Source organism: Mustela nivalis (assembly GCF_964662115.1).
Source record: "Mustela nivalis genome assembly, chromosome: 4".
Classification (NCBI taxonomy): domain Eukaryota; kingdom Metazoa; phylum Chordata; class Mammalia; order Carnivora; family Mustelidae; genus Mustela; species Mustela nivalis.
The window spans coordinates 63,027,904-63,049,937 of record NC_139023.1 but is presented as its reverse complement, the minus strand read 5'-3'; the positions used below and the strand labels follow the sequence as shown (position 1 = coordinate 63,049,937).

Below are 22,034 nucleotides of genomic sequence, written 5' to 3'. Positions count from 1 at the left end.
TCTCTAGGTCGCCGGTCCTCTCTGTCCGGCCTTTTAGCAATTCCACCATCTTTATGACAGACTCTCTGCTCTTGTTTCTCACTGTTGACTTTCCTGGCCTCGGTTCTGTTCTCCTGGTGGAAGTGATGGGGTCCAGAGGTTGGGATGCGAGCCCAGGTCCTCCTCTTAGCCTGTGCTGTTTCCTGACCATTTTCCGGTACAGAGCCCGGCAGAGTGAGGTGCGGTCCTGTGTGCATGTCGGGGGAAATCCCACGCAGAGATGCAGGACCGTCACACCTGGGATGTACCCTGACAGGCTTGCCATGATCCCAGCAGCCAAGTATCTTGGATTTATCTGGGACTTCACCATTTTCTTGTATTTTCCTTCATTTTAATAAAAGCAAGCTATTAAATGTATATTTACTTGTGCTTTTTATCTTTTTTCCTCTTCGTAAGACTTTCTACAGGTGGGAGTTCACATAGCAAGAAAGTAGTTTTGTTACTTGATGAGGTTGTCCGGCCATCCTTCCATTCCTTCATTCATTCATTGATCACTTACTCATTCTGCCGCCTGCACCAGCCCACCCCAGAATCGCAGGCTGAGTTATGTTAGTTTGCTGGGGCTGCTCTAACGGAGAACCACAGCCTGGGAGACTTCACAGAACCGTACTGTCTCACAGTCCTGGAGGCTGGAAGCCCCAAGTTCACGGTGCAGGCAGGTTCCTTCTGAGGCCTCTCTCTGTGGTGTGTAGATGGTCGCCTTCTCCCTGTGTCCTCATGTCTCCGTATCTCTGTGTATGTCCGTGTTCTAATCCCCTCTTCTTGTAAGGACCCTAGTCGGATTGGATCGGGGTCCACCCAGATGACGTCATGGCAACTCAGCTACCTTTGTAAAGGCTCTGTCTCCAAATACAGTCATGTTCTGAGGGGCTGGAGGGCAAGATTTCAGCCTATGAATTTGAGGGGACACACGTCAGTCCTGGGGTTGAGACCCAGGGAAGGTAGATCCCTCCCAGCCCCAGAAAGAGCTGCGGCATAACCCCACATGGCCGTGGATTCAAATCTTTCTCCAGAAATATGGCAGTGAAAACCAGAAAGGCGTCAGGCCCAGGGAAAATGATGGGAAACCCCTACCAAAGGAGACCCCTCCATGCAAGGAGAGTGGTGGGGAGGGGAGGTGACGGAGGGGAGGGGGGCCTCTGGGACTGGGGCCCAGGGTGAGGCCACTTGGGAGGGGGCATCCTGGACCCACCTGTGGGGAAATGTGGGCTGTGTCCTCTGTTCTCAGAAGGTGGGCCACCCCATCCTGCATGAGCGGAGCTGGGACAGTGAGGGCAGACTGCATTATCCAGGGTCACTATGCGCGGAAGCCAGGATCTAAATGCACAATGGGTTAATTTGACCATGGGGGTCATCTTGCCAGGGTACGGTCAAGGTTGGTAGTGTAAATTGGGCCTTATTCTGATGAAAGAGTTAACATTCTAAACTATTTATTATGGGGTTCCTGGGTGGCTCAGTCAGTTAAGCACCTGACTCTCGGTGTCTGCTCGGGTTGTGATCTCGGGGTCGTGAGATCGAGCCCCACATGGGGCTCGATGCTGAGCACAGGGTCTGCTTGAATTTCTCACTCCCTATGCTCTTGCCCCGCCAAAATAAGGAAAGAAAATTCTTTAAGTATTTATGATAAAAGGAACAAAGAGAGTAGTTAGAAATTTGAGAGAGAAAACCCAGTCCCGTCTTCACTACCTTGTCAATCATGTGTATTCATCTCCAACATAAATGCTGTAAATGCCGCAAGACTATCGGTAGCTCTACCCTCCTTGAGTGTTCACTCGGCTCCAGGCACTGTTTGCATGTTGGTTTACATGTTTTAGAGACAAGGGGTGAGGGGATGGGTGAGCCTGGTGGTGGGTACTAAGGAGGGCACGTATTGCGTGGAGCCCTGGATGTGGTGCGTAAACAATGAATCTTGGAACACGGCATCAAAAACTAGTGATGTATTTTATGGTGTTTACATAGTCACGTATTTAATCCTTAAAGCAATACCCCAGATCGGGTGATAGTATTATCCTCAACTTGCAGGTGGGGAAATGAGGTGTAGGGCAGTTCAGTGAAGTCTCCATGGTCACCCACATGGCCAGTCACATGGCGGGGGACTGGGACTTGAACCTAGGCGGCCCGCCCAGGGTGTAACGGCAGCCACACCATTTCTTCTGCTGCCTTGGAGTGTGTGTGGGGGGGTGTCTCCCTGCTTCCTTGGTCTATGCAGCACTGAGTAGAAATATTTAACCGGTCCTTAATCTGAAAAATGGTACTCCATTGTCCATTTTCTATTCTGAGCATATCGGTACCCAAGGGCTTCGAAAATACAATACTGAAACTTGGTGGCTTAAAGTAACACACGGGCAGTAGAGCGTAGGGTTAAAAGTATGAGTATGGGAGTCAGTCTGGCCTCTAGGATGCTGTGTGATCTGGGGCGAGTTGCCTGGCCTCTCGGATCCTGAGTTTTCTGGCCTGTGAAGGAGCGGTAGGGGAACTGGTAGGCTGGTAATGCGAGGGTTGGTGGAAACAACACAAACAAAGCTCTCAGGCCACGGGTCCCGGGCTCTGTTCTTTGTTGGTATCTCCTGAACTCGGGATTACTGGCTTAGGAAGAAGAAGAGTGTTAAGATTCCTGAGGCAGGATGCATTATTATTCCGTAGATACTTCTGACGTAGTCTAGATCATCTTACATGTGTATGAATGTTTCACGAAATGTGATTTCGTCAGAATTTCAAATTGGCCAATGACCAGAAAAAAAAAGATGGTTGGCCTCAGTGTTGGTGAGAATATTGGGCCATGTTTACTGCTTCCTGATTAAGCGTCTTCCTGCCTCAATGCTGCAGGATCCAGGAGCTGGAGCTCTCTGAAAGACACCTTCTCCGGACAGTGGAGCAGCTGGGGGCCCGTGTGACACAGGAAAGGAGCGCCACTGTGCGAGCCCAGGAGACGCTGCAAGCCCTGCGGCGGGAGCTGGCCAGCCAGGTACCGCGTCCCCTCTTCTTTCCAGAGCTTGTTTCTTGACCCTGCAGGGTAGCCCCACGTGCTCAGAGGAGGTAGCGGCTGCCGTTGAGCGAAGTTGGGGGCGGCAGTAGTGGGTCAGTGGGGTGGGATGCTGTGAGAGCCTAGCCAGGAGCTTCAGAGGGGACCTCATTCCAACAGTGCAGGCAGGGGCAAGTTCCCAGGGCCTCTCTGGGCCTCAGCTGCCCCACCTGTACAATGGGATCCACATCCCGCCTTGTCTGCCTCCCCAGGGTCCCGGCTGGGATCCGGCAGGGGGAGTGGGTTGGTGAGAGCATTGGTTGACCTGCAGGGGCTCTGCGCTCACAGAAGTTTATTTCCATGCCCCAGGGAAGCCTTGTCTTGTCTAGGGGCAAGCTGATGACTAATGTAGGGTCCCTACTCTCGGGAGCTGGCATGCAGGCGGGGACATGGATAGGAGACAAGGACCTCCCAAATTGGATGCCAGGTGTCAGGGGAAAGGTGCAGGCACGTGGTGTGTGCATGGAGTCGAGGGTAGAGGGGAGCTACAGAGAACCGAGCCAACTAAGTTGGACCTCAGGGGAAGGGCGTGTGAGGTGTGGGTAATAGCCTATGCAAGGGCACAGGAGTGTGGGAGAACATACTGGAGCCAGAGCAGAGGGTGTGGGCGCAGAGAAGGTGCTGGCAAGACTGGAGGGTTCCAGAAAGGCCAAGTTGCCAGGACCATGGTGTGGACCAAACATTAATTGCAACGAGGAGCAGGCTTTAGGGGACTTTGACAGGAGAAGCTCAGGATAGGGTTTGGGGGCAATTATTCTAATTGCATGGGAGAGAGAAAGAGAGAGATGGAGGCACGGGGACAAGTTAGTGTTTTGGACAAGCAGTGACTGGTGCCAAACCATGACTCTGCCACTCCCTGGCTGTGTGACCTGCGGTGAGTGATTTAACCTCTCTGGGTCTCAGTTTCCTCCTCTGTGAAATGGGAATGATATAGTCGCCACTGTCTGGGGCTGTTGTGTGGGCCGAGTGAGTTAGTACATGTAAAACACAATAGTTGCAGTAAATAACACCAGCTGCTTTCATAAATATTAGCCTTTATTGCAAGATTCCAGGGGCGATGAAGGCTGGAGGTAGGGGACACTCGGGGAGCACCGCAGAGGTAGAAACGACAGGCTCCCAGGACGGCTGTGTGCAGCTCTCAAAGCCTCCCTGCCGCCGCCCCCCTACCCCGGAGAGCCCAGTAGTGGCCATCCAGCTGCAGGTGGAAGCCCGCTTGTGGGTCATCAGACCAGTTCCCTGTTGCAACCAGCATTTTCAAAACGAGATCGACTAGGAAATAAGAAAGGGCATTAGCATACAAGGAATGCTGTTCTGTGAAATTCCTGTTTCGGTGGCACACTGTGCATGTCACGGGACATGGGCTGAAGGTGTGTTTCCAGAGTGGGGGCAGTCCAAACAGCCAGAGAAACCCTGATTCGGGCGTGAATGGAGTCAAACATGGAGTGGGGAGAGATGAGGAACTCACTGAAACTGAAATTCGTCTTCCAGATGCCAGGGAGACATGCGATGGCACTTTCCCCTCTGCATTGAACTCTGGGTACAGGAAATTACAGTTACTTGTCCTCTGCTCCCCCAGCATGCCCTCACTGGTGTCCTGAGAGGAGCCGTCCAGTGCGATGGAGTGGTGTTGTAAGAGACCCCACCGTGAAGAATGTCATCTCCCCGTGGAAAATACCTCAATAAAGAAAATACCTCAATAAATAAAATACCCCAAAGTGTTGGGCCTTGCCCTAAATCCATGTAGGATTTCCAGGGGGTCTCAGCCACAGCCCCGGAGTCACAGGATGCTCCCAGTGTGACGGGGAGACAGAGGAGGAGGTTGCGAGCAGGGACAGTGCTGTCGGGGGACTCAGGGGCACCCCGGGACCAGCAGGTCTGTGCGACATTGTGGTCTCTTCTGCATCCGTGTCCGTATTACCGTGTCATGTGATGAATACTTTCCTGGGAAGACCTGTCAGGCAGCCTCAGTTCCAGATGAGGGGCACAAGCTCTGAGGGGTGGGGGTGCCTGCTCAGCATCCCTTCGAGACCACTTGACCCTGCTACAGCTCCTCCATGGTATCTGCATTTCAGAGAGAGTTTTGTAGGAGCGCACAGATGAGGGTTTTCTGCCTTGTGTACTTGATATTTGCCAAATGGCAGTTTTGCCCTCTTGTTGTCATGGTCCCAGGAAATCATTTGCATATGCAAAGTGACCTTGTTTCTGTAGTGACCTGTCATCCTTCTGAAAGCCAATAAAGGCAGACCAGTCCGGTGATGGAGCTGACTCTGGGATAACTGCGAGCAGTTTTCCCGCCAGGGAACCGGGACTCCAGCTTCATCTGCCCCATGGCTCCCAAGAACGAGCTGTCAGAGCCTGCCGGGCCATCCCTGGGCTTACCTCTTTCACCACACTCTGTGCTGTGTCTTCTGCAAGCTCTTCTGGGCCACATCAGCAGCCGGCGGTCAGTAGGCACTCGGGGCTGAGATAGAGCCCCTGCTCGGGGCTGAGCAGGGCACGGCGCCACCTGCGTAGAAATGGGCAAGGACTCCCGTTTTCACCGTGGCCAGGTCACTCCAGTCCAGCTCACTCAGTGCTGGCCCTGGAGCCCAGAGGGCTGGGTCCAAGAACAGAGAGATATATTGTCCAGACTTTGAGGAAAAAGCCTTGAGTCAGATACACAGAAGTTCAAATTCCAGCCGTGGTGACTTGTAGCACAGTGGGGTTGTGCTAGTTGCTTCTGAGCACCCCAAGGGGACAGTAACGGTGCCCGGTGCTTGGGGCTATGCTCAATAAGGAACAGCTGTGTGCTGTATCTCACCAGCCAGAAACCAGGGCTGACCTTTGCAGGGCCAAGCATTAACACTTTAGGGTTAGGGAAATGGAGAGATCTGGAAGGTCCTGGGTGGACGTGGGGAAACTCAGGCAGGTCTAGGCGGCAGCTCTTTACAAAGTGGTGTGGACGTAATTCAGTACTGAGATCACGGGGGCAGCCTTCTCCGTGTGCCCCAGCTGATGCCCAGGCAGCCCAGCACACAATTTCCTTGCAAGAGCCCAGGGAACTCCCGGTGTGCGGGCCTCCTAGGAGGGTGAGGTAAGGGAGGTACTCCTCCCCTGCAAAATCTCAGTAACGAAATAAATATTTGATGCAATATTTTAATGCGTAATTAATGCACGAAAAAAAAAACCCATGCACAAAAATATGGAAGTTTAAAATAAAAACAGTGTGGGCGACGGTGTGTCCCCTGGGCTGGCTTCCTGACGCCCTCATCCACCGCCAACTTGTAGGTTCTGGAAAAGGAGCGTGCAGCTCGGCGGCAGCGGTGGCGGCTCCAGCGGCTGCGAGAGCGGCTGCGGCGCAAGGACGAGGCGCTGGGGCGGCAGGCGGCGGCTCTGGAGCGCTGCCGGCAGACCCAGCGGCTCCAGCTGGGCCTGGTGCGCGAGCAGGAGCGCGGCCTGCGGGAGCAGGTGCAGCGGCTGGAGCGGGACGTGCGGCACCTGTGTCGCGCGGCTGGCCTCTTGCTAGCTGAGCTGGATGTCCCGGCCCCAGGCAGCCCCGGCAGACTCGGCCCGGCCTGCCCCCGGGGTGACCCCGGAGAGGCCGCGGAGCTGCGCGCTCTGCAGGCGCGGGCGGAGCGCGGGGAGCGCGAGCGGGAAGAGGCGGCGCGCCGGCTTCGGGAGCAGCGCGCCACGGAGCGCCGGCTGCGCGTGCAGCTGGAGGATCTGCGCTGTTACATCTATGAGCTCAAGCTGTCGGAGATCGGCCTGCAGGGCCAGGTGGAGGACCTCGCGCAGCAAAACCAGAGCCTGCGAGAGGCCCTGGGGGCCCAGGCCCAAGGGGAGAGCGCACGCAGCAACGTCGCTGCTGGCCACTGCAGCCCGGTAAGTGGCCGCAACCCAGGGCATGCGTGATTTGTTGATTTTTCTCTAACTTTATTCTACAGCCACGTGTTAAGTCACCAGCGCCTTCATTTCCAGTCTCCCTCTCCATCCGCTCATCAACCCCAGCAACCTTATCCATCCATCCTGGTTCCATCAGTCACCTACCCACCTAAGGGCAGAGCTCCTCAGTCATACACCTCATCTACCCATCCTCCAACACAGTCACCCCACCAGCCATCTGTCCACCGTCTCATCCACCCAACCACCTGTCCACCCACGGACCCCCCACTTGCGTCCACCCGCTTGTCTTCCCACCCTCATTCACCCTACCACCTGCCCCTCCATCTCTCCATGCAGCCGCCCTGCAGGGAGCCAGCTATCCTTCACCCTTCATCGTGTGCTCCCTTCTGTCCCTCCATCCATCCAGCAGTTAATGAGTCCCTGCTGTGTCCCAGCCCGAGCCGGCTGAGCCCCTTTGGGTGCGCCCTATTATGCAACTGCCCGGGAAGCTTTCCTGATCCTTCCCCTCCTTCCAGAGGGGATGACCCTCTTCTGTCTCCCACACAGCTCCAAAGGTGGGGATGGTTCCCTGCCCTCGGTGCTATACATGAATCTTCGTTTCTCCTGTGTTAGACTGTGAGCCCCTTGAGGGCAGGGTCTGGGTCGGATGGGTCGTAGTAGCCCCGGTCCTACACCAGTGCACAGAAGGTCCCCAGGGCTAGCAGCAAAAAAACACACAGGGTTGGGTGCTCTTCTGGTTCTCTTATTTACTAGCTGTGTGACCTTGGGCAAGTTTCTTAAGATCCGCAAAGAAGGGCAGACTGGACATTTATTTATTCATTTGACTGACAGAAGAGTGAAAACTTATGTTTAAGATATTACTGGGAGTTCTCGAGGGCATTATTTCCTTAATTGGGCCCTATTGGTATCTCCACCCCACATATAAGGAAATGGAAGCCCAGAGAGGTAGTGCATCGATCTGTTGTCACACAGCTAGTAGGGAGCAGAACTAGAACTTGATCCAGATTTGATGGGAGTCCAAAGTGCTCTGTTTCTCCGGCACCAGCCTGCCTCCCTGAGAAGAGCGAGTTAATTCAGCTCCCTCCCAAGAGATCAAGAGTGTGCTTCTCTCTACCAGGTCGATTTACGTTTAAGGAAAAAAAATCAGTGAACAACCTTACCAAAAGAAGACTACTTGTTAAACAAACTAACAACAACAACAACACAAATCAAAATTTTTTTTGGATAAGATAAATCTATTTCAAATTAACTAGAATTTTAAATGTTCTATGGTATCTCTCTGCTTAGATCATTTTAATAATGAGTTTCCCTGTGGCCATTTAAAAAAAAAATTACTACTTTATGCTCTTGTTGTCTCTCTCCTGTGTGATCTATTCACTCTTCCTCCGTTCTATCCATGAGATAAAAGACCAGTGTCCATTTCATATTGGTACCTTATTGTAATTCTGGAAAATAAATGGTGTATAGATGGAAATTGTCATTTATTGGGGCTGCCGTGATGGAGGACCATGAACCGAGTAGTTTGAAGAGCAGTGCTAGAACCTGAAGTCCAAAGTCAAGGTGCCTGGAGGGCTGGTTCTCTCTTGAGGCTGTGAGGGAGGGTCTGTTCCAGCCCCTCTCCTGGGCTGGTGGATACCGTCCTCTCTCTGTGTCTTCCCAGCATCTTCCCTGTCTGCACGTCTATCTCTGTGCCCAGTGTCCCCTTTTCATAAGGACACTGGTCACACAAATGGGCCTCATCGTAACTAATTGAATCCATAAAGACCCCATTTCCAAATCAGGTCACATGCTGAGATTCTAGAGATTCAGACTTTAACTGGGGAATTCTGGAGGACACCATTCAACCCGTGACAAGTGTCCCTGTGGATGAACAGTTATGAAGATCTGTGAGGGGGTAAAACTGTGGATTCCAGTTCCTTGATGGTAGGGACATGTGCTCCCTCGCCAGCTTTGCGTGGGGGCATGTCGATGGTCCCCGGCACTCACTAGAGCATCTTTGTACCACATGCTGTTTCCTGGGCTCTGTATCTGCCACTCGGTTAGTCCATCCACAGTCTTTGGAGGGAAGCAGTGTGTTATCCTCATTTCACAGAGGACGATGTAAAGGTACAGAGAGGCTTGTGACTTGCCCAGGATCACAGAGATACGAAGTGGTGAGGCAGGAGTTGTCCCCCCAGGCTCCTGGGGTTTGTGGACGCCACACTCTGTCCCTCCAGCTCATCCTGGCCGGTGGCTTAGTAATTTAGGTTCTCACAGGTGCCCACTTGCTGCCTGTGCTTGGCTTGGGCTTTGACTGGGTCCAGGGACTGGAGAGTGCCCAAGACAGTCCCCTGTCTGCACAGGATGACAAAACCATCTGAGTGCAGAGCATGGGGCTGAGGAAGGGGCCTGACAGTCCATGGGTTGCTGCTGAGGGTCCTGGCATTCAGAATGGGGGCTGGACCCAGGGTGATGGGGTATGACAGTCTGCCAGGCTCAGCCCTCCTGAGAGGGCCATGGGGGGATGCAAAGTTCCAGCCAGTTAGCAGCTCAAAGGGAAGTGTAACTGAGATTTAAAATTTAAATGCGAGAGGGGCACCTGGGTGGCTCAGTCACTGGTTGTCTGCCTTCAGCTCAGGTCATGGTCCAAGGATCCGGAGATCTAGCCCTGCATTTGGCTCTCTGCTCAGAGGGGAGCCTGCTTCTCCCTCTCCCTCTGTGGTTCCCCTTCTTGTGCTTACTCTATCTTTCTCTCACTGTCAAATAAGTAAATAAAATCTAAAAAAAAAAAAAATTTAAATGCTAGAGCCTATTGATAACAAAACTGCTGGTGCTCTTCAGGGTCTTGGTGTAGAACTGAACACTTATGAAACTGTAGGCAGAGTTCTGAGAACATTGCACGGGTGTGTGATTTCCTAAAGCTCACAGTGCATTTCCAAAGGGACACGGAGAGGTCAAGAGCTATAGGCAGGGGTTTAGTGCCTTTCTCGGGATAGCTGAGGTGACCCTCAATGATCTCCTTTTTGTAATCCTCCTGGCCGCTGTCACTCTGGGATCAAGTTCAACCACCTCCCTGTGGCATTCAAGGCCCCTGGTGCTCTAGGCTGGCCTCGTCTTTCAGGTTCATGGCCCACTCCTTCCCACCACCCTGCCTTGGCCACACTGAGCTTCCACAGGCCCCTGATGAATCCCGGCTCTTTGGTCCTGCAGCCTTCCCTGTGTCTAGAAGCTTCAACCTGCTCCTCTCGGCTGCTCAGTAAACTCTGCTGCTCTCTCTCCATTCAGTGGGAATGCTGCTTCCTCTAAGACTTTCCCAATCTTCCCAGTTCGTTCTCTCCTTGTGTCCTTGTAGTGGTATGACCCACCGCTAGAAGTCCTCATTCTCACTGTGTGGGGCCTGGCAGGTGTTTTCCTCTTTGTTTAAGATAGCCTTGAACCCCAGGCTTTGGTCACAACGGGGAGGGTCTTGGTGAACTAGTGGCTCAGCGGGTAAGTGACCTGGGAAGATATTCGCTCCACTGCCTATGGCAGATGGAAACTTCCAGCAAAGGGACAGCTTCACAGTGGCAGTGCTAGAGGAAGGCATAGAAACTGGGAAACCTGGAGCAGTGTCTAGTCCCAGGGAAGTGTGTATCAGATAGAAAAGCATTACAGATCATCAGGGAGCCCCCACCCCCACCCCCGGCAGCCCACTGGTTACATATGATGTGCTCTGGGCAAGGAGGTATGCGTTATGCTGGTGCTAGTCTTCATGGGAAGAGGTTTTACTTGCTTTATGTTTACAAACACTTCTCCAAACAGGATCTCGTCAACTCTGGGAGGTAGCGAGATAGTATCTGCATCCAGGTACCTGACCCCACAGTCCAGAGGAGGCACATGAGTTGCCTGGGATCTCACACTTGCCGGTTTCCAGAACACATCACTTGGGACCCAGGTCCCTGAAGGAACAGACCATAGCAAGGACAAACCCTGACCTGGGGAGGTGTTAGGGGAGGAGGTTTCTGCTCAGGGCGTGGGTGAAAGGAAATTTAAAAGGACTGTGGTTTGCAAGACAAGAAAGGCCTGCCTGCAGATGTGTCTGCTTTTTAGCGAGTGCACCCTCAGTACCTGCCATGTCCCAGGCACTGTGCTGACACCAGGGCTGGAAAGCTGACCCTGCTCTTTGAAAGCTTATAGGGGAGACAGACACAGGTGCAGACACTGGAGACTTGGTCCGTAGCAGGGGACGTCCCGGGGGTTGCGGAGGCTTGTGCAGGGAGATGGAAAGTCACACACTTAGAAATGTCAGTGTCACGCTGTCCGAGAGCAGAGATCCCGCTCCTGGTGACAGTAGCATTGGGAATGCTGACACTCCCCTCCTCCAGCCTCTCTGTCCTGGCAGTGCAGGCAGAGTGACCCCTGGTGGCAGTTATGAGAATGGTTTCCTTGTTCTGCGCATCCCAGGCGGACTTGTCTTTGCACACTGTTTGCATCTGTGGGGAAGTGTCTATTGCACATTTGGTTCTCAAGGGCTTTCAAACACAGGTCGGTAATATATATATATATAAAGCTGTAACAAAGCCACGATGATACAAGTAATGTAAAGGGAAATACGGATGGTTAGTGGTCTTAGGCAAAGATATCAAGTTCCTTAGTTACAAAATTAATACAAATACTCGAAAGCTTGAGATTGCATTCTATTCTGAATAATTGTCAGACATTGAAAGCACCTCAACGCTGTTTATAGTTGGTGAACGTTGGAAACAACCTAAATGTCCAGTAAGAAGGAACTGCTTTGGTAAGTGAGGGTGTTCCTTCTGTCAGAGGGTGTTTGGTGGCTATAAAGCAGCACATTATAGAAGATCTTGTGGGACATGATCCTCTGAGGTCATCCAATGAGAAATGCACAGAGCAAAAATGGACATTCTGTAGAAACAGACTTTTGGAAGAATTTAAATGTCTCTACATAGAAGAAAGCCCAGAAGGATATATCCTAACACGTGGATCGTGTTTGTGTCTGGATCACTCCATATTCTTCATGTCCTTCTTTTTGGTGATCTTTCAAAATAATTGCACACAAAAGCCAAATTCCTGTGAAATTGGGGGGTCACTGCTCCTGTGAGTAAAGGAGAGCAGGAAGGGGTGACTAGACTGAGTAGAGAGGGGCAGGGAGCGGGGGAGAGAAAGCCCGGATCCAGTTCAAGACCTGAGCTCTGGTTCTGTTCTTCCGCCTGTGCGCTGTGTGTTCTCAGACAAATCATTCTCCCTCTCTGAGCCATCATTTTGTCACTTGTGACATGAAGGAGGGGTGCGTAGCATCGTATTCTAGGATGCCCCTTCCTCCCTGTCAAGTCACCTCCCGAGGCAGGGTTCTGTGAGTTTTATCCACGGTGGCGTCCCCAGCTCCAGCCCAGGGCCTGTCCCTAATAGCTGAGCTCAGGAAGTATTTGTGGAAACAAGCTGAAGTCAGCTGGGGTATGGGAAGGAAATCCGAACAGAACTGAACGGTGCAGTGGTGCTGGTCTTCGAAGCCGCCCTCCCAGCTGTCCTTGGCCCACTCCTTTCTCGTCCTTACTGTCTTTCTCCTGCCGGTTCCCACGTGGAGTTTCTGTCTCTCCCATTCTCCAGCCGGTTCCCTCCTCTTCTGCTCACTCCTTTCCCTCACTCCCTTTCTCTTCTGCCTCCTCCCTCCCCCACGTCCCCGTCCCCTTCACGTCTTCTCAGTAGTGCCCGGGAGCAGCTGGCAGAAGCGCTTCATTCTGAGCACGTGGGAAGCAGGGGGATCGACGGGCGAGAGTGGTGTCCGGCACTATGGGTCAGTGGGCCTGGTGCCCCCCGCAGAATGCTGGTGCCCAGGCCCCTCTGGCTTCAGCTGCTTTGGGCTGAAGTCCTGCTTTGCGACTGTTAAAAGCTTCTGGGTAATTCTAAGGTGTGGCCAGAGTTGAGATTCCTGGTCTGTGGATGACAGACGTGACACAGACAACGGGAAGGTCCCAAATTCAGAGCATTAGGGGGAGATCCTTGAGGGAAGGGGTGGGGTTCATTTGGGGGAGGACTAGGGAAGGCCTTGTTGAAGATTTGGCCTTCAAGGTGAGCCCAGAGGGAAGCAGGTTATCTGGGCAGAGGAGCGGAAAGAGAGGCAGGCAGCGGGCTCTAGGGGCGCACAGCTCTGATGCAGGGGGCACAGGGTCCCTTTAAGGAGCAGAATGAGGATGGGGCAGTGGGAAGCATTGAAGGTTGGAAACATGAGAATCACCTGATTCTGTTTCCATTTCAGTGGGATTGCTCTGATGTTGAGTGAGGTGTGGAAGGGAGGGGCAGAGAGCAGGGCACAGGCAACCCACTTCCTTCCGAGGAAGATGTGCCAGCCTGGCAGGAGGAACAGCATATGCGGAGGTGCAGAGGCAGGCTAGAACCAGGTTGGGGAGGGGCAGGGAGGCCACCATGAGCAGAAACCCAAGCGAGGAGCATCCCTAGAAGGCCGGCAGTGCCCACTGCAGCACTGAACTCATCCCACACTAGGGGGAGCTAGGGGAGGCCGTGTAGTTGGGAGAGTGCAGGGCCTCCCAGGCACTGTGAGCAGGACTGGGGGGGCAGGAGAGGTCTAGCTGGGATGCAGGGCTCTGCGGAGAGCAGGTGAGGACCTGGGGGACAGGTGAGAAGGGGACGGGTGTTACATATTCATTTCTGTTTATCCCTCACCTAGAAGAGCACCTAACAACACAGTTGGAGCCCAATAAGTGCTTGCTGCATAAGTGCAGGTCTTTCTGCTGGTTCTGCTGATCCATCTAACTACCAAACATTTATTAAGCACCTACTTGGTGTGGGTAAGGCGAGGGTGCAGACCAGGTGAAGCTACGTTGAAGGACTGAAGGACTCATGGTTTGGTGGGGGGGTGGAATGGAGGAAGTGAACAGCACCCACTAGAATCTGGCTAGAAGTAGCGGAGGCTGTGGGAAGCTAGAGGAGACTCGTCCCCAGCCTCTCGTGGATGGTGGGTCAGAGCCGAACCGTCTTTAACTAATGCTCTACAGGGAGAGACCTGACTCTGGGAAGTTCCTCTCTGCACACCCGGCTCACCTTTTGGGAGAGGCCAAGGGGGGGTAGATGCCGGGTGCGGCACTGGGGACTTGTTGACGGTGGAGGGACAGGTTCGCCTGGAGACCATCCTTGAGTCCCTGGGGCTGGGATGGGCCCAGAGGGAAGCCTTCCGCTGTGAGGACACTCATGGCTCTCCTCCTGTGTCTTCCTCAAGGACACTCTGAGCCGGATTCAGGATGAACCCCCATCCCTGCCCAGGGAGGACACACAGGATGCCGGTAGAAGACAAGGGCCGCAAGCCACTCTCTGCTCTGCCGGTGGCCCTGGACTGGGAGGTTCCGCAGGTGTGTGTGGGAAGCGCCTGAATAAGCACCTGCTGATGGGCTGACCTTCATCTAGGACCTGCCAATGTGTGTGTGGTGGGGGTGACTGCCCCGCTTTACAGACAGGGAGCTGAGGCCCAGAGAGGTAGTGTTGCTTGCTTGATGTCACACAGCTGGAGAAGGGGGGATTAGAGTCAGCCATGTCCACGACAAGGTCCCTGACTTGGGCTCAACTAGACATTCAGGCTTACTCCTTCAGCCTCAGGAGGGTGCTGGCCAGTGCGGGTCAGCTGGTGTCTCAGGAGGAGGGGTCTTTGCAGAAGGCTATGGGATGACTAGCCTATCCCTGCCCCACCCCTTGCCAACTCAGGTGTGAGACAGGTGCGAGGTCTGGGAGCTGCCGGGGCTGAGGAGCCCCTTGTCCCCAACTTGTCCTTAATGGGAACCAATGCCTCTGATCACAGTCTCGGGTGTGGCTTCTGGTTCCCTGTTGCAAAAACCAGGTACTGAGCGAGCCCCAAACCCACGATGTCCCACTGGGGGAGTCGGTGGTTTGCTTACAGTCTTCCAAGGCCAAACACGGCTAGAGATGAGGGGGTATTTATAGCCCCTGGTGCTGCTGACCCACACAGCTGCCTTTCCCCCTTATCCTGTTTCTGGGGAGCAGAACTGGCGAGTCAAATGGTCAAACTTGTCCTGGGAGGAGAAGGAGGCGGGGCCTGTCTGGCAGTGAAGCCTGGGACCAACTCCTTCATCTGCACGCCAGACGTGTGGCCAGGGCTGGAGGCAGGGAATTATGACCCTGTGGGACCATGAGGGTGCCCGGGTTGAGGGAGGTGTCGTGGGATTTGTCACCTGTGTGAACGTCCTAATCAGCAAAGGTGGCTTCCACACCCAGCCCATGACACATCACCGGATGGCGGTTCCCCATCTCCGATGCTGGTGCTGGTGATCGTCAGGCCACCTCTGGGGCTCAGGGGCCTGGAGTCAGTGGCAAGTGGCAGGTTGTGTCTAGAGCAGGAGGTTCAGTCACTAGTGGCAGTTATGAAAAAACTCCTAAGAGGGTCTCCTTAACTCCTGGGGTCCTCTTGCCTTCTAGGCCAGTCCTCTGAGGGCTGCTGCTCCTGGGGTTGTGTTGGGGCTGGACCAGACCCCTCTGTTTTGGAGACAATGCATGAGACCCTGGGAGACATCACAGGATCTGACGGTGGACCGGTGAGGCCAGAGGCTTCCTGCGTGCCTGAGGCACCAACTGCGTATGGGAGGTGGGAGAAGGGGCTAAAGAAGGGTTTGGAAGAACGTTCTGGAAATAACTGAGAGGGAGGTTTGAAGACACGGAATGGATACACACGTTGAAGAAGTATATATAAAAATATAGTTTAAAATATCTGTGAAATGCATCTTGTGGGCCTGGCACTGGTCTAGGCCCAGGAACCCTGCCCTTGGAGCCAGTGGTCTACATGGCTATCCACGAAAACTTTCCATGACAATGGAAATGTGTTACGCCTGTGTGGTCCAGTAGGAGAGCCATGAACCCTTAGCTTCCCAGCTCTTAAACCATGGCTGGTGGCCTGTGGCTACCATGTTGGACATATAGCAATTAAGGGGGTAGACAGTGTGTGCATCGATAAACAGCAAGCTGTGAGAGGGTGGGGGCACAGTAAAGGGGAACACACACAGTGTGGTAAAATGGCCAGGCAGCTGCTAGAGAAAGTAACATGTGAGCAGAGATGTGAAAGGATTGAGAGGGAGCCATGAAGGGATCCAGGAAACGATATTCTGGGCAGAGGGAAGAGCAGGTGCAAAGGCCCTGGGGCACGGGCATCGGGCTCGGCAAGTAAGGGAGGCTGATATGGTTAGGTGAAGGGGCACCAAGAACATCAGGAGATGAGGTCAGAGAAGTGGGGAGGGGGCTAAATGGAGGAAGAGGCTGCTTCATACCTTCTCTTCTCTTCCCATTCCTAGCCAACTCCAGCTGAGCCCAGCTTGGATGAACAGACTCTCCTTCTCATCTGTGGCTGCCCCCCCAGGCAGTGCAGGGACAGCTCACTCCTCCCTGTAGAGCTGGCCTGGATTTCAGAGCAAAGACTAGCAGCCACCCAGGCCCAGGGGTCCTTTCTCCTGGTGAAGACCTCCCCACTCCCTCCCTGGGGAACAGCCAGGGACCCCTGTTCCCTGCTGCCACCACTGCTACTCCAGGAGGCTTCTCCACAAGACTCCCAAATGCAACAGGTGCTGGATGCCTGGTCATTGCCTGCTCCCAGGGCCATTGGACAGCCCTGTTGGAATCATCACTGGGCAAAGAGCCCTGAAGCCTCCCTTTGCCAAGAATGCCCACAGACTTCAAGTCATCGATTTCCCAGGAGAGGGCCCAGAGATCTGGAAGACACTTGGAAGGAGGGAGGAGGACCAAAGTGGAGAACAGAGGAGGGGGAGAGGAGGGCTTGGGACAGGAGGGGGAGGGAGGGAGAACCTTTATCAGACGTAGAGGAAGAGCACCCCACAGCCAGGGTCCAAGGCGCCCCGAAGCCATCTCCAGCAGGTGCTCAGGTCCTTGCAGGGCAGGGCGAGGAGGAAACTCTTGTGTGGTCTGGAAAGGCTCTGTGTCTGCGAGAGGAAAGCCCTGGATATGAAGGGCAAGAAGAGAAGGAGGAGGAGGCAGCGCCTCTAGAAGGGTCCAGTCTGGGCTACGAGGACATCCCAGAGAAACCTGGCCCCATGGAATGTGCAGGCCAGGGTAACCTCTTCTCAATGGCAGAAGGACTGTCTCCCAGATTGGGAGGCCCAATCTTTCCACCCAAGGGGACTGAATGCACCCGTAACTCATGGGCTTCAAGCAAAGGACCTGGCAGTTCTGAGCTCAGACTAGATAAATTTGAAAAAGAGATGGAGGCTTGTTTCCAGCAACTTTCCATCCTGGAGCTTGGAGGAGAGCAGCGGGGGCCACAAGCCTCCATGCTGGCGGGAGAGAGCACGAACTTTGCTTGGAAATGGCCCAGCTGCCAGGGAAAGCCTTCCTCCCAGCAGGCTTTGGGAAACCAGGACTTGGATGTTTGTTTGGCCAGGGAAGTCAAACCTGGGGAGGCTAGTGAAGAGGTTAGACCAGAAGAGACCGAGGCCTTGGGAGCCAGCGTGGTTCTTCCTGAGATGGTGCCTGATTTGGATGACGTGAGGCTGGGCCCAGAATGGCCCTCTGAGCGAGGTTGGAACTGGCCTCCAAGAGCCCTTGAAAGGCAGAAGAGAAGGTTCCACCAGCTCATTGCTGGACTGAAAAGAGAGAGAAGCCAGGTTTTACATGACAATGCTGAGCTTTGGGGCGACCGAGAGAGATTCCGAAGAAAAGTGAGTGTTCTGGAAAAAGAGAGGGACAGAAATGGGACAAAGATCGCCACACTTGAACGGGAAAAGAGCATGCTGCTAGGGGACATCTCACACTTAAAGGGGGAACTGGACCAATGTTGGCAGGTCATTTCTGACCTTGAGGACTGCAATGGGAAAAGTTACGGCAAAATTTCTGAGCTTGAAGAGGAGAATGAGAAGCTGAAAAGGCACACGACCCAGCTGCAGAAAGCCCTGTGGGAGAGCCTCAGAAAATCCAAAGGTGTGATGGAGCGCGTCACCCTGGGAAACCAGGAGCTCAAGGCGCTGATCTCAGAGCTCGGGGTTGGTTACAAAGAGCTGATGAAGAGCATAGTGCTGGGGATAGAAGACACGGTGCGGGCCTTCAGCGGGGAGAATGCTCACCTTCTACACAGAATCCGTGTCCTGGAGACGGAAGTCGCCTTGGGGGAGGGCACAGCTGTGCAGCACGTAGTGAGAGCAGAGGAGGGTCCGTGGGGGGAAAGTAAGATGCGGGGGGACAAGGGGACTGCTGTGGAAAAGGGGGTGCAGGTGACTCAGCTCTCAGGGCAACTGACTGCAGGAGCCCATGGGCCACCCATGGAGGAGAAATCGGGTACAGCTGGCAGGTGTATGGGGCCTTCCTTAGGCATGGAGAATTCCAGATACAATGCCAATTCCACTCCGTCCTTGGTCTGGGGAAGTGCTGAGGTGTCCAGTGTCCTGCAAGGACACATCCATGGAGCAGGAGTAAACGAAGCACATTCGGAAGAGGAGAAGGAAAGACCATGGTGTTGTGCGGACCCAGTGCAAGCTCTGACGGCCCTCAACAATGGCCCCCAGGTAGACTGATTACTTACAGCTGCTTTCTTAGCATCTTGCTAGCTGTCTAGAGGGCTGACCACCCCCTGTCCTCAGGTGAGGTTCCCCAGGCAGCCCTTGGAGGAGGTACCCACCTCATCACCCCCACTTAGCAGATGGGAGAATGAGGGCACAGGCAAGTGAAGTAATGGGCAATCACGTGGCAGGAGGAGTAGGGCTGGGACGGCCATGTGGGCGGTCCCCTGCTGCACACAGTCTCACAGTCTAAGACGTTAGCCGGCCCCTCTGCTTAGGCTCTCCCCATGGGCATCAGGTGGCACACTGGAGGGGGTGGTGTTGACACTTCAAGATCAGAGCTCATGTTTTCAGATCCAAGAGTTTATCAAGCAGTCCAAGTCCTAATTCTGCACAGTGGGTCCCTCTCTATCTCCCCTTTTAAAAGATGTAACTGACATGCAACATTGTAGAAGCTTAAGTTGCACAGTGTGTTGACTTGATACATTCATGTATTTCAATATGTTACCGCCCTTGGTTGGCCAACGACCCCATCATGCTCCACGCTGGGTCTTGAAAGGGATGATGTAAAGAGCAGGGACTTTAGGACTTGATCAGAGGTTAAACCCAGCTCTGCACTTACCACGTCTATGATTTGGCCAGGACACCGGCTTCCTTGAGTCATTGTCCACACATGTGGAGCGTGCTTGCTGTTCAGGAATCCCAGGAGGAGATGCTCATGATAGCCTCACCGTGGTCTTGCCTGTCTGTAAGACATTCAATATTGATCCCTTTGTAGCCACTCATTCATTCTCTCCCTCCCCCTCTCTCTCCCGCTCTTTCTCCACTTTCTTCCCAACCCCCCACCCCCACCATGGCAATTTTATCAATCAGGAGGAATCAGAGGATTCCTTCAGGTTTTGTCAAATTTTTTCATCATATGTATTTTATTTCCCTGAATTTTGTTTATACCTTCATTCTTCCCTTTCTTTCACTTCCCTTTGATTTAGTTGGATGTTCCTTTCTTCCTCCTTGCTTCTTGTGTTGAAAGCTCAGATCATTGATTTTCAGCTCTTCTTCTTTTGTGATCTATGCACTTCTATCTCTGCGTGTCTCTCTGAGCACTGTTTCAGCTACGTCCCACACATTTGATATGTTGTGCTTTTATGTCCGTTCACTTCAAAGTACTTTGCAGTTTCCATCTGTGACGCCTCTCTTTACCCATGGGTGATTTAGAATAGAGTTCCTGAATTTTCAAGCACCTGCTGAATTTTTTAGTTATATTTTTGTTCCCAACTTTGTAGTTTTATTTCACTGTTGTCAGAAAACATAACTATATTATTTTTATTTTTTTTTAAATTTGAGATTTGTTCTATTGACCAGATTAAATTCTATTCTGGCAAATAGCCCAGGAGTCTTTGTAAAGTACTGAATGATACCATTGTTGTGTCTTGTGATGGGGCCACGCTGGTTAATTCTGCTGATCAGGTCTTCTGTATCTTTACGGACGAGCTGTCTATTTGCTTTGTTTTTTACGCAGTTATGTTTGCAATCTCTGAGTGTGCATTTGTGTATTTCTTCCTCTGGTATGTTAGTTTTGATTTGTATATCTGGAAATTATTTATGAGATACATACAGACTTACAATTATGTTCTCCTGCTAACTTGACTCTTTGATCATGATGAAATGTCCCTCATTACCTCCCATGCTCCTTGCCCAAATTGCACTCAGTCTCATATAGAAGTAGTCACACCAGTTTCTTTCCCTTAGTGTTTTCATGGAATCCAACTTCTTTTAGACCACCCACCCTTTTGCGTTCAACCTGTGGGCATCTTTCTATTTAAAGTGTGTTTTTTTGGAAACAGCATGTGGTTGGTTTGTTTTTCCTTGGCTCAGTTTTGCAACCTCTGCTTTTCGGTTAGGGCGTTTGGTCCACATACATTTCATACCTGTGATGCGAGCATTGGGTGTTTGCTCCCCTCTTACCGTATGTTTTCTTTGTTCTGCTCAGTTCTATTTCTCCTTTCTTCCCTTTGTCTTTGGTATTAATATAAGTACTTTCTCTTATTCCTTTTTCTTCTCCATTAGCTCATTCCACTATATAATTTAGTATCATTCCTTCAGTATTTACCCTAGAGATTTCAGAATGTATATATTAATTATTTAAATGTACCCTAATTAGTACTTTTACCATGCAATACAGAAATCCCAGATAAGGGCGCCTGGGTGGCTCAGTGGGTTAAGCCGCTGCCTTCGGCTCAGGTCATGATCTCAGGGTCCTGGGATCGAGTCCCGCATCGGGCTCTCTGCTCAGCAGGGAGCCTGCTTCCCTCTCTCTCTCTCTCTGCCTGCCTCTCCATCTACTTGTGATTTCTCTCTGTCAAATAAATAAATAAAATCTTAAAAAAAAGAAATCCCAAATAAATTAATAATTAGTAATAAATACTGCAAAATTTTTAGTAGTTTATCTCCATTTACTCTTTCTTCTTTTCCTCATTTTTGTCATATGTATTATGCCCATTGATGATACTGCATAAGGCATTGTTATTATTATTATTCCAAACAAGTGATGATCTTCTACATTTCCTGGACCTCCACATGGTCCTGTGATATTCATTCTTACTCCCACTCCCAGGGATCTGTTTTCCTGCTGCCTGAAGAGCTTTGTTATTTCTCAGAGTAAGAATCTGCCAGTGGTGAATTCTCTTGCATGTCTTTTTTTAGGAAAACAAACGCCAACTTCCACTTTTAAGATATTTTTTTTCCCCCTTGCTGGATTCAGAATTTTAGGTAGGCAGAGATTTCCCCCGCTTAGGGGACTTTGAAGATCTCATTGCATTGCCTCTGGCTCCCATGTTTTCTGTTCAAAAATGGGTTGTTTTGTCATGGTTTTTGTGTTTGGTTTTGTTTTACTGAATTAAGTGTGTTATTTTATCTCTGACTGCTTTTAAGATTTCCTTCTTATTTTTGGGTTTTGACAATTTGACTGTGATGGGCCTGGTGTGATTTTATTTGTATTTATCCTGTTTGGATTTTTCGGAGCTCCTTCAAGTAGAATCAAGTCTTTTTATCATACTTGGAGAATTTGGGGTTATTATATAGTCAGATATTTATTCTGTCCTATTTTTCTCTTGTTTCCTAGAATCCAGACCTTTTTTTTTTTTTTTATCCCATATCTTTTAACACTGTTCTGTTTTTCCCTTTTTTAAGCTTTGTGTATTAGTTTGAATTTTCTACTGACCTATTGTTTAGGTCACTAGATCTGTGTTCTGTTGTATCCTATCTTCTGGTAATTCCATCCCATGTGTTCTTAATTTCATTTGTTCTATTTTGTATCTCCAGAATATACATTTTATCCTTTTTACGAGATCCTTTCTCTATTGAAATACTCCCATCTTTTCATTCATTTCTTCTTTCTTATAGTTTTAAAAATATATAATCATAGTTATTTTGAACATCTTCTCTGCTAGTGCCAATATCTGGATTATTGCTGGGTCTGTTTTTATCAACTATTTTATTTCTTGATTAAGTGCCACTTGCCAGCTTCTTCATGTGTCTAGTGATTTTTTTTAAATTTTATGTTGGACATCATGTAGGATATCTGGTAGATATCT

General features: G+C 51.6%; 1 protein-coding gene across 2 annotated transcripts in view; it reads left to right on the top strand.

Annotated features, from left to right (window-relative positions):
- Positions 1–22,034, top strand: part of LOC309863034 (uncharacterized protein C4orf50) — a 51,467-nt gene that overhangs the window by 5,757 nt on the left and 23,676 nt on the right. Inside the window, exons 3-7 of one of the 2 annotated variants that reach the window (XM_082727463.1) lie at positions 2,866–3,004; positions 6,329–6,922; positions 14,157–14,286; positions 15,365–15,480; positions 16,231–18,447. In XM_082727463.1, the coding sequence (XP_082583589.1) occupies positions 2,866–3,004; positions 6,329–6,922; positions 14,157–14,286; positions 15,365–15,480; positions 16,231–18,447 (3,196 nt within the window). The remainder of the gene's footprint in view (positions 1–2,865; positions 3,005–6,328; positions 6,923–14,156; positions 14,287–15,364; positions 15,481–16,230; positions 18,448–22,034) is intronic. The other variant, XM_082727464.1, reaches the window with a different exon arrangement.